This window comes from Patiria miniata, unplaced genomic scaffold (genome assembly GCF_015706575.1).
Source record: "Patiria miniata isolate m_02_andy unplaced genomic scaffold, ASM1570657v1 HiC_scaffold_19, whole genome shotgun sequence".
Taxonomy (NCBI): domain Eukaryota; kingdom Metazoa; phylum Echinodermata; class Asteroidea; order Valvatida; family Asterinidae; genus Patiria; species Patiria miniata.
The window spans coordinates 6628114-6640485 of NW_024037057.1; the positions used below are offsets into that span (position 1 = coordinate 6628114).

Here is a 12372-nt window from a genome sequence, read left to right on the forward strand (position 1 = left end):
CGGTAGCAAACAGGTGGAATCACGACTATCAGAGTCGTAAAAGTTTGATATCAATTTATCATAACTTCATTATCAAATATTGGAATACTGCAAATTAGGATCAAGGCAAACGATCAATAGATGAAAATTCAATGTGGCATGAAAAATTCATTTCAGAAATTATTCAAAACTCAAAACAAAAACAAACTCCGCAGTATTACAAAATCAACATGATCAATAAATGAATATTAATGAGAGTCACAAACGGATATCGATCATGTGAAACGCAATCAAGTGATTTCATTAACTACTCGTACATTAACGAGTCATTAAATAATCATGGAAAAGTTCTTCAATTAAATCTTCAACCAGAATGTAAAGACACTAAATAAACAAATTGATAATGAAATGGTATGAATTTCACAGCAATGTGTGAACCAAGTATAATGAACGCATGAACAAAACAAAAACATGTAGCATCATTTTAAGTATGAGATGGTGTTAAGATTACAAATGTAAGCAGACTATTTAGAACTTTTGCTCAAAATTGTTGTCTTCAATTTTGTGTGCTACTTTGTAACAAAAACGGACATAGCATGGGCCAAAACAAAACTTAATAACCCCCCCCAAAAAAAATGGAATTTCATGTTTAATGTATGAATGCAACAAACTTTCATGGAGTTAGCAATAGGCATGAGGAATGTGCACTGAATTATTAACAAAATGCAATTATGAATTTTAATAGTGGTTTAAAAATTGCATGGACACGATTGGAAATGTTCCTCAAATGTCACATGAACCTCGTGAGAACCTCGTGAGATGCATCACAGAAACCTCATGTGAACTTCACAAAATATGGATCTCGACAGATCCCTTGCAAGAAGCTCGCTTGGGCACATCAGCCTCACGAGGACCTCATATGAACTGAATATGGGCCTCATTGTTTGCCTAAATGCATTAGTCTCTAGAGCTTGCAATCATGTGAACCTCACATGGTATCACATGGACATCATCCTCAAATGTGCATCACATGATATTAATTTAAACAGCCAAGGCCCTTGTGAACCATGTGAGACTTTATAACCTCACCCAAGTATGAAATCATGTGAGCCTCACATGGTAACATATGAACCTCACAGAACTTCACATGAATCTCATGAGTGAATCCTCAAATGCACCTCACCAACAAAACCTCAATTCAAGGACCTTGTGAGCCTCACATGGTAACATATGAACCTCACAGAACCTCACATGAATCTCATGAGTGAATCCTCAAATGCACCTCACAGAAAAAAACCTCAATTCAAGGACCTTGTGAGCCTCACGTGGTGACATATGAACCTCACAGAACCTCAAATGAATCTCATGAGTGAATCCTCAAATGCACCTCACCAACAAAACCTCAATTCAAGGACCTTGTGAGCCTCACATGGTAACATATGAACCTCACAGAACCTCAAATGAATCTCATGAGTGAATCCTCAAATGCACCTCACCAACAAAACCTCAATTCAAGGACCTTGTGAGCCTCGCATGGTAACATATGAACCTCACAGAACCTCACATGACTGTCATGAGTGAATCCTCAAATGCACCTCACCAACAAAACCTCAATTCAAGGATCTTGTGAGCCTCACATGGTAACATATGAACCTCACATGAATCTCATGAGTGAATCCTCAAATGCACCCCACAAACAAAACCTCGATTCAAGGACCTTGTGAGTTAAACACACACAAATGAACGGGGGGGATTATAGTTGAGTTTGTCTGCCATACCTGGTGTCATTAAGACGGGAGGTGATGAAGTGATAGGGACACCGACATGGTACGTCTGCTGGTAAGCAGTCGTTATGGCGACACCGTTTGACATCCCATGGGGGTTGGGATGGGTAGGAGGCGGGGGTCCCCCCTGGGGGTGATGGGGGGCGATGTAGTCGCCTGAGCCGGTGGGGGAGGATGAGGTGACAATGGTGGTCGAGGGAACGCTGTCCGTGCCTGGATGCAAAGCAAAAAAGGGGTACAAAAAATTGCCATGCAGAAATCAAAGTTGGGTGTTCGACTGTTTTGAATTCTGTCTCTCAATACAGGAGTTCCCCTTTTTATGTGACACAAATGAAAGTTACATCTTGATTTTTTTCCCCAATCCCTAAAAACCAAACCAAAAGACTTGAAATACGTGATGCTCAGTAGCCACAGCAGACAATTGGTGACGTAATTACATGCATGTCTGTGAATCATGGTTGAAACATTGAGGTGTGTTTTTTTATTCTAAATTGAAGTCAATTTTGTTTCAGTGTTTTTGATAAAAATTTGTTTGATATCAATTGAAGTGAAAATTTGCAAAAACAGAACAGTAAGGTTCGTTATGTTTTGGGGGTGAGGAGAGGTTTTGTGACACTACTTTAAAAAATCACTACCTCGTAACTGTGGACCGTTAGAAAAAGACAAAAAGATCTCAATCAAAATTTGCTTAAGATTTGATGTATGTTGACTGGCTGCTGACCAAAAAAGTTACTGTCGCTTATGTTGTGAACCCAATACCCAACCCACCCCCTAAAATTTGGCCTGAAAGCTGGGACCTACATGTACGTCCCTTCTTTTTTTCCACCAAGATTAAACAAAACTCCTTTTTTCGAACACCCTACTTTTGACCACGTAGCTGGGCATTTATGAATGCATGTCAGCATGGACACTGCCAAAATGATTTAGCGATGAAGATTGTTGAATGAAATGATCAGACAAACATGGAAATTTATGCTTCCGATGTCGGGGAGAATGAGTGAACTTTTAAATATATGGCTCTCGGATATTGAAAATTTGCGTATTGTGTCAGCACACACAAAAACTGACTTTTCAGCATGTTAGCACAATGGGATCAAAGACTTACACATGTAAACTAACTAAAAAAATGCAAATTTGGAGTACATTTGCAAATTTAATCCAAAATAAAAAAAATCAGTGTGTCGTCATAAGCAAACTTTTACTGTCACAATATGTGTGATTCCTGAGGTTGAATTGTATTTATCCAATTGAACTTTTCAGGAGAATAACATATTTTAATAGTGGGTGGTCTTGCGCAATCATGACGCAGCTCGAACAAGCCAGGCATTATGAAACCATGATGAACACTAGATAACAAAAAAAATACTTAAATACACAACTCCCGATCATGACAAAAACAAACTAATATATGATTTAAGAAAAAAAAACACCACCACACAAGGCAGCTAGGCTTTTATGTACTACCAACATGATAACCAATGCAAATTGAAGCCTAATCTTACTCTGTTTAATCATTAAACCCCCGCAAGGCCAAAATTCAAACTCCGACCTCAGATAACCATCAGGTTCTTAATCATTTTTTTCTTCTTCCAGGACAGGTTTCTGATAAGAGATTTTTGAAATGTTCCCACCAGAAACAGACCATTGTTTGTGCCTGCCAGCAGAAAAAAATGATAAAATAATATCGGCCAAGTAGCAAAGGTTGTGGGTTTAACAGAGTGAAGTTAAGCTCAACTTTTAATGTGAAACCAAACAAAAAAATAAAACACAAAAACTACGGACTAAAATGATTTGCAACCATTTCTTCTGCACTGCATTCTGTACTTTTAATTCTAATTTGGAAAATAAAATCTGAGATGAGTTGGTGAAGTAACTAGGTACCAACTACTGAGGCACTATGCTCCAACAAAGAAGCTCAAACCATGAGATGATGATATGAGGAGTGGGGAAGAAAGAAAAAGGAGGGAAACTCAAGCTAGAAAAAGAAATGTGGCAGCTTTTCCTTTAAATGAGTAAAGAAATCTCCATTTCAAAAAGACAATTTCCTCTTGTTTATGCATCTCAACTTCCAGTAATTGTGCCTGAAGGACATTTTGAATGTTCATGTCTAAACCTTTTCCCTTTTTGTAGCATTTCAAGAAATTTCTTCAAGAATTTTGTACGATTTTGACTATTCAAGACTTATGATGTTCTTCAAAGGAATCTCCACAACTTTTCAAGAAATGTTAAGTCCACGGCCACTGCTTGATCATTGTGACTTTTTGAAAGCACTTTTTAACACACTTTTCTGACGTTGAGTGAGACCTCACAGAACCCAGTAGGGTTTTTTTTAATTTGAAAATGAAAATATGAACAATCTCTGAGAAATTTCAACAACTTTTTCAAGAATTTTGTATGATTTTGGCTATTCCAGACTTACATGTAGGATGTTCTTCAAAGGAATCTCCTCTAACTTTTCAAGAAATGTTCAATCAACAGCAAACGAGGAATCAATCTGACTTCTTACAAGAACTTCTCAAAATATTTTTCTATTGTAAAAACTTTGCAGAATGTTTTTTTATGTTTTTTTTTCAATGAACACGAACAATCTCTAAGAATTTATTCAGGATTTCACTGCCAAGGAAACTTGAACAATAAGAACAAGAAAACAAAAGGTCTAAAAAAAAGGGGGGGAATCATGACTTAAAAAACACACAGAAGTGCAAGAAAAGAAACAATTTTGGGGACAAAAATAAAGAGAGGAATGCTTGTGATATCACCCTCAAACATGATCCTGAATGAGAATTTGAAGGTGATCAGGAAAAAGGATATGCCAGACTGAAGGATGGAGTGACTTACTAGTGCTACTTCAAAAACAAGTTCCCGTTGGGAAAGATTTTTTGGGGGTTTAGTACCTGCAAGCTTAGCAGAAGAAATGCCGCAGATCTGCTAGTTATACCGCTTACCATCTAAGGGCAGACCCATGGTGGTCAGGACGTGCTCGGCGGCCAGGGACTTGGCGTCTTCCACGCTGGTGCAGAGCTTGGTGGGCTGGATGCCGGCCGGGTAGCTCTGGGCAAGAGCTGGGATCTGAACCTGCAACGCCCCCAACGAAAGTCATTTCATTTTTGAATGAAAATTTTTGTGTGAAAAATTCAACCGATGTTTAAAGAGGTTGTGGAATGCTCGAAGACATTTCCGTCATTTTTCGGGTACATGTAGCCCAAGGTGTGATGAAATAAAAACGACTATTGCTTCTGTCATAAAATGAGTACAAAAGGTACTTTTGAGAGCTGTTTTTCAAGTCCTGTCATGCCTGTTTCGACCCGAACGTGCAATTTGTGTAAAAGTCGTCGTTGCGGGCAGCAAACAAAACACAGTAAATCGTGACGTAATAAACAGGACTCCCGATGCAGAGTAGCATAAACGAGTCATGTTTGTTACGTCACGATTTACTGTGTTTTGTTTGCTGCCCGCAACGACGACTTTTACACAAATTGCACGTTCGGGTCAAAACAGGACCTGAAAAATAGCTCTCAAAAGTACCATTTGTACTCATTTCATGACAGAAACAATAGTCGTTTTTATTTCATCACACCTTAGGCTACATATACCCAAAAAATGACGGAAATGTCTTCGAGCATTCCACAACCTCTTTAAAATGCTAGGTTCACACATTCCCGATTTTTAAGCCGAATCGCCGCGAATAGCAATTCTTGAGTAAATCGGGGGATGGTTCTTGGCTGCCTCGGGATGATTCTGTTTAGTTCGGTAAAAGATCGTGAAAGATCGGGAAGCGCTCTGACAAATTTTGATGATCATGTTCATAATTGTTTGGGTGATTCGGAAACCTACCGGTATTTCAATTCTTGGTTTGTTCTGGTTGTATTTACAACGAATTGGGGAATGTGTGAACCTGGCATTACGGAATTGTTTCTCAAAGAAAAAAAAATTGACTTATTAGCTGCCAGACATTATTCGACTTTCACAGGGCGGTTTAATTCGTGCACAAAAGGAAATTCCTTGTTCAGAGGGCTGCTGATGACCCAAATCAGAGAAAAACTGAATTCAAAGTATGGGAGGTTTGTTGTAACACCAAGTGAATATTATCTCTTGATCTCTTTTGTCATCAGGTGACTACCGGACTCTTGCTGGTGCAGGGTTTAAGTAGTTTTCCCATTGAAACATAACATTTAAATTAAAAACTTGTTAGGACAAAAATATACAATTTTTTTTCAAGAGCATATGAGGCACATCGCATGTGCGTCTTTAAGTATAATTTGTTTAGGCCAAAAAAAAAAGTCTCCAGTTTCTGGTATGGAGCTTGCCCAAAAAGTGGTGCGGCGAAGCAGCTATTTTTTTTTTTTTTACCTGTTTTTTTTTGCTTCAAATGTCGGCTGATGACTGCAAATGGTGCCCGACTAAACTTAGTGCAAATATTATGGGAGACCAGAGAGGCCACATAAAGCTTATTCTCGATCATAACCCCATCTAAAACACGTTAAAATTGTGCAGCAGCAGGATTCCAGTCAAACCAGTGAGTTTGGCGGTTTTGAGACATCATCTTTCATTGAAAAAAAAACGTTTTCATTTTGCCGACGCGCATGGCTACGGCGACGCGCGCGCATACCAGAAACCGGAGACTTTTTTTTTGGCCTTATGTATATTTGTTATCACAGTACCTTATAGACAAACAGCTGAACGTCATTTTGCGGCCCCCGGCTGGACAGCAGAGTGTAGGTGGGTATGCCCCAGTTGTGCTTGGCGCATTCTTCCTCCAATATCTACGGAGGACGACGGAAATGGCAACAACAAATTAGCAAAAGTTTGGAAATTCATCAGCGCATTATTAAATGGATTCCAAAACTGACCTCAGGAAACTACAATAGGTTAAAGCAGTTAGGAATACAAGTAGATTGCTACAATGTGTGGTACTATATTAGACAGAGGATTAGAATTTTATCATCAAGAATGTTTGAAGGGTTTGAAAGTAGTTTGCCGCAGCTAAAATGGAAGTTCCTGCTCATGCACATGCGTTATTATGCCATGCAAGCCATACAACAATTTTTTGGAGTAAAAAACTAAAACAAAAAATTGAAAACCCACTAATTCCCACACTTACTTGACGTTTTGTACGAAAGACCGAGATACTTGTACATGTACATTGGTCTAAAAATTTAGAGCTAAGATTCCAATGAACTCATCCAAACATCAGTCCCAAGAACTTGGTTGAAATAAAACAATATTGTGAATCTAGTAACTGCTAATTATTCATTCAAGTTCGTTGATTGGAAGTTCAACTAATCGGAATATTATTGTTTAATTCATCTTGGTAAAGGTATAAAAAAATTAAAAACCAGTGCCTACAGCCAGTGTTTTTTCCTCAGATTATTACTTAATAATAACACGCACATCGACTGAGACATCATGAAAATCGATGTGTGTACTTCGTTTATCAACTGACACTGGTTAATAATTGAACCCTTGTGGCATTAATCTAAAATGTTTTACATCTGCAGTGGGGTTTGATAAGTAAGAGATTAAAATATTCTATGCCTTATTTTCCACATTACGTTTAGTCTGAGCTGCGGTTGCACTAAAAAGCAAGGTAGTTATAGGAATACATGCCATGTACTGGAAGGGATAAAACCTTACTTTTGCCCTAAATCTCTTTCACCATTAAATATATGTTGTCTTCTAACAAAATATATTTATTTGTATGTTTTATTTGAACATAAAAAATTTGACATTTTCGACCCTGTATAAAAAGCTTTCATTTTGGTTGCATCTATTTTTTTTTCCGGTGTGAAACTCAAACATAAAGCAGGAAGAGCAACCTTAACCAGTTTCAAAAACTATGTTCGACTCTCATTACCCTAACACTAAACAGAGCTCAACCCATCAAACCCCAACGGCATATTTGTTGGAATCTTTCAGGATGGGTACAGTACCCCTAAACTGACAGTCTTTTACACTGGGTCAGCACACCTCCAGAATCAAAGTCAGAATTATGCACTTTCCCATCTGGTGTTGGAATTTGCCAGGATGGGTATGGTTCGTAGTAAATCATGCTTTGAGAGTTAGGGTTGAAATAAATTTTTCTAGGGTTTACAAAACAAGCTACCTCGATCATTCTCCTCATCTGGCATCCCTAGACTGTTTTTGTTTAAAAACCTTGCAGTGGTAAAAAACTCTGGTGTTGTCGATTGTAGCCTGGGAAAAACAAACACTGATTTTCTGGGTATACCTGGACAAAACTCTTCTGCGGCTTGAGAGTTACTGGGTTGGTGGGTGTCAGTTCCATTCCGGGGATTATATCGTAAAGCCTTGACTGTTAGTGGGAGGAGGATCATGAGCAATGTGGGATGGAGAGTGAGAGGGTGGATGCGGTGGTAGGCGAGGTTGTTGGCAATTGGGCGTGGATGAGGGATGGAGGTTGATAAAGAGATTGGTTTGGAAGAATGGATAGGTTGTAAGTAGGTGAGTCAGAGGGCGGGGTGCAGTACAGGCACGTGCACAGGTGGAGTGATGGGATGCAGGATTCAAACGGATGGATTTTGCGGAAATGGGTTGTGGAGGTACAGATGAACGAGAGGCATTTCAGACAAGAAACATCCACGTGGGAGGATGAAGAAAGGTAGGGAAGGGTAGGGAAAGATAGGTGGTGCGTGGGTGAGTGAATGGATGGATTCAGTACAGTTACATTAAGGATGACGTGGATGATAATAATGGATAAATTTATCATTAATATATACATAAATATGATGGATGGATGAAAAGGATTAAACAAGAATGTACAGATGGAAGATCATGCAGACAGGAAAATAGGCATACAGGTTGGGGATTATGTCAAAATATAAAGCACAGTAGGAAAAATGTATGAATTTGGAAAAAAAAGGAAAGATTCGGGCAACATGGATGAATTTATGACAAAACAGGCGATTTGGGAAATTGTGCGGGTTGTGATATAGGAAAGTCCGGTGTGACGTTACCGTACAGAAAGACGGGCAAGGGGTTTTGACAGGCATGGCGGAGGGATTTAAGAATGAGAAATTTGAATCAGAAATATGTGCAAGGTTTGGCGGTGCAAATGTGGGAAATATGTCGTGCCGCAAAATAAAAAAAAGTGATTGTTGGGAAATGTCCAAATCATGGTGAAAGGTATGCAAGGAATTTAGGAGTGTTTTCGGGGGAGGAAGAGAGAAAAAGAGAATAAATGCATAAAAATTATTATCAACATGCTGGTTAGAGAGAAATCATTAGTCACTGTGTAAGCATCAAGCAGAGTTTTCATTCCAGCAAAAAAAAAAATTCAATTTTAGGCCAAAAAAAAAAGTCTCTGGTTTCTGGTATGGAGCTTGCCCAAAAAGTGGTGCGGCGACGCGGCTTCTTTTTTTTTTTACCTGATTTTTTTGCTTTAAATGTCGGCTGATGACTGCAAATGGTGCCCGACTAAACTTAGTGCAAATATATGGGAGTCCGGAGAGGCCACATCAAGCTTATTCTCGACCATAACCCAATCTAAAAACAAGTTAAAATTGTGCAGCAGCAGGATTCCAGTCAAACCAGTGAGTTTGGCGGTTTTGAGACATCATCTTTCATTGAAAAAAAAATTTTTCATTTTGCCGACGCGCATGGCTACGGCGACGCGCGCGCAAACAAGAAACCGGAGACTTTTTTGGGGGGGGGCCTTAGGTCATTATACCGTTTGTTCCCTGGTTCAAGTTCCACGCACAACATAGGCCTGAACATTGTTTTTGGTTGTAAGTCTCTTTATCTACTTGAAGGCACGCCATGCATAACAAGGTTAGCCAAGATGCAACATATACTGGCTGGTTTGTACAGAATATTTATGTTTTGAGTAAAATTCATTTTGCTTTTAATTTCCCCATAATTACCGTGCATGGGTAGAAACTGCACAAAACATAGATTAAGAAAAAGGAGTTTCTTGATAGTTTCATATCAAAGAAAATGGGTTAATATGCAAAATGTAGTTTATCTCATTCGCCGGTTAATAATCAAACTTTTTTATCAGACATGTTTTCCGCAAACAGTACTTAGTGGGCTAAAATTGAATTTCAAGATCAGATAATGGCCAAAGATAGAATACAATGGATTTTTTTAATGTCTACTCATCGGTAATCTACAGGTTAAGGACAATATTGAGTCAAAGAACCACGAAAGACACAATTACAAATGTATATCTTCAGAAAATGACTAGTTGAAATGTACCAGAAAGGATTAGTTAAAAATGTCGAACAGTATTACAGACAATGATCATTGACCCTTTAGCATTTATTTGTACAACATTGCATTAAATTTTATTTAGTCCCCAATTAATTCATACAAACTGAATGCATGGTGGTTTGGGGCGGTGGTTTGGGGCGGTACAGGGCGGAACAGGCAGGGTTGTTCTGGTGGTACGGGGGGGGGGGGAGCAGGCAGGACAGTTTCGGGCAGTACAGAGAGTAAAAGGCAGGATGGTTTGGGGGGTACAGCGAGTAAAACTCAGGGTAGTTAGGTTAGGGTTAGGGGTGGTTAAGAGGTTGGGGTGGTAAAGAGAGTAACAGGCAGAGTGGTTTTAACCTCTCAGGGAGTAACAGGCAGGGTGGTTTGGGGCAGTACAGGGAGTAACAGGCAGGGTGGATTAAGGTAGTACAGGGAGTAACAGGCAGGGTGGTTTGGGGCAGTACAGGGAGTAACAGGCAGGGTGGTTTGGGGCAGTACAGGGAGTAACAGGCAGGGTGGTTTGGGGCAGTACAGGGAGTAACAGACAGGGTGGTTTGGGGCAGTACAGGGAGTAACAGGCAGGGTGGCTTGGGGCAGTACAGGGAGTAACAGGCCGGGTGGTTTGGGGCAGTACAGGGAGTAACAGGCAGGGTGGATTAAGGTAGTACAGGGAGTAACAGGCAGGGTGGTTTGGGGCAGTACAGGGAGTAACAGGCTGGGTGGTTTGGGGTGGCACAGGGAGTAACAGGCAGGGTGGCTTGGGGCAGTACAGGGAGTAACAGGCAGGGTGGTTTGGGGCAGTACAGGGAGTAACAGGCAGGGTGGTTTGGGGCAGTACAGGGAGTAACAGGCTGGGTGGATTAAGGCAGTACAGGGAGTAACAGGCAGGGCATTTGGGGGCAGCACAGGGAGGAACAGGCAGGGCGGTTTGGGCATACAGAAAGTAACAGGCAGGACGGTTTTGGGTGACAAACAGACTAATGGGATCAAGTCTTCCAAGCTGGCTTTAACCTCCAGACGGGACTTCAGTTTTGAAAACAATTGACTAACCTCAGCTGGCTTCCGTCCGTCGTAGTACCGGTAGCCACCACGGCCCCCGGACTGGAGGCCGCCGTAGCTACGTAGGCCTCCAGCGCCTCTCATGCCGGCTGCCCCGCGCCCTCGTCCCCTAGGGGAGAAGGCTCCACGGGGTGCCATGGCTCCTCGTCCCGCCGCGCCAAACCTAATGGAGGTGGGGAAAATGACAGGAAATACATACATGTAGTCGCTGCCTTATTCCGAGGAAAAATTATGAAAATGGTTTCAAAATGTTAAGTGATGCATACATGTAACTGAAGAAAAGTTATGAAATCAGAAACAGGTCACGTAATATTTTCACATCCAAGTTGTTCACAAATTAAATACAGTAACACACTATCATTTAACCAGTTCGCGTCGGAGGATGTGATAACATGCACTGGCTGTTTTTATACACAGGCACGGCTGACGGGTTAAAACGTCATGATTGCCGTTACTCGCCTCCAGGTTACGTCCCAACACATCAAAATCCCTCATGCCTTTTCTACACACACACACACACACAAAGTCCATGAAGTTTGTGGAGGCAGACCGTGTATTCATCTTGAATTGGCCGTTGTGCACGGCCTATTGCTGAGCAATTTATACGCTCAAGTGCACACCTCAGAGTGTTGAAACATGAGGTTTCAAGCAAGAAATATCGTACAAATACTGTAGAAATTACTCTCGCGAATCTGTATTTGTGGCGTTTGGCTGTGCATCAGAACTTGGCTGGAAAATTTTGCCTTTTGCACAAATTGAACATTTCGGCAAAACTAATCCCGGCGCAAAGTGGTTAAAAAGCCACTACAGTTAAACTCACCCATTCATGCCGCTGCCTGTGTTGTTGTACGGCTGATAGTATGGGGCTGACTGCTGGACCGCGACCTGCTGGTCATATGCCCCACTGCCGTAGCCGTAGGCCCCGGGCTGTATGTAGCCCCTGCCGGCCCCGGCCCGGGGGAAGCGCATGAGCGCGTTCTTGTCCACCGGCTTGGCGAGAACCACTTCAATCACCGAGCCATCGATGGTTGCTCCTGAAAAGACAGGGGTTGGTCAACAATGATCATTCAATAATTCGATAGTAGTAAAGTCTGTCCCGAGCCAATGTGGCTCATCAGGCCGGTGTTAATCTCCGTTTTCCTTGGCATGAAACGACTGAGACTATTTCTACTCCCCCTGAATGGGATGCCAGTCCATCACAGGATTACTCCCCAGCTAATGCCGGTACCCATTTATACTCCTGGGTGGAGAGGGGCAAGTGGGGGTGAAGTGCCTTGCCCAAGGCCACAATATATGGCCAGCGGCTGGATTCGAACCCCAGACCCTCTGATCATGAGTCACG

The 12372-nt window shown here is 41.2% G+C and overlaps 1 protein-coding gene across 3 annotated transcripts in view; it reads right to left on the bottom strand.

Moving 5' to 3' along the window:
- LOC119725549 (APOBEC1 complementation factor-like) overlaps nucleotides 1-12372 on the bottom strand; it is a 28322-nt gene that overhangs the window by 425 nt on the left and 15525 nt on the right. Inside the window, exons 3-8 of one of the 3 annotated variants that reach the window (XM_038196982.1) lie at nucleotides 11851-12064; nucleotides 11022-11193; nucleotides 7990-8073; nucleotides 6425-6526; nucleotides 4709-4838; nucleotides 1758-1976 (exon numbers count right to left, since the gene is read on the bottom strand). In XM_038196982.1, the coding sequence (XP_038052910.1) occupies nucleotides 1758-1976; nucleotides 4709-4838; nucleotides 6425-6526; nucleotides 7990-8073; nucleotides 11022-11193; nucleotides 11851-12064 (921 nt within the window). The remainder of the gene's footprint in view (nucleotides 1-1757; nucleotides 1977-4708; nucleotides 4839-6424; nucleotides 6527-7989; nucleotides 8074-11021; nucleotides 11194-11850; nucleotides 12065-12372) is intronic. The other 2 variants (XM_038196983.1, XM_038196984.1) reach the window with 2 other exon arrangements.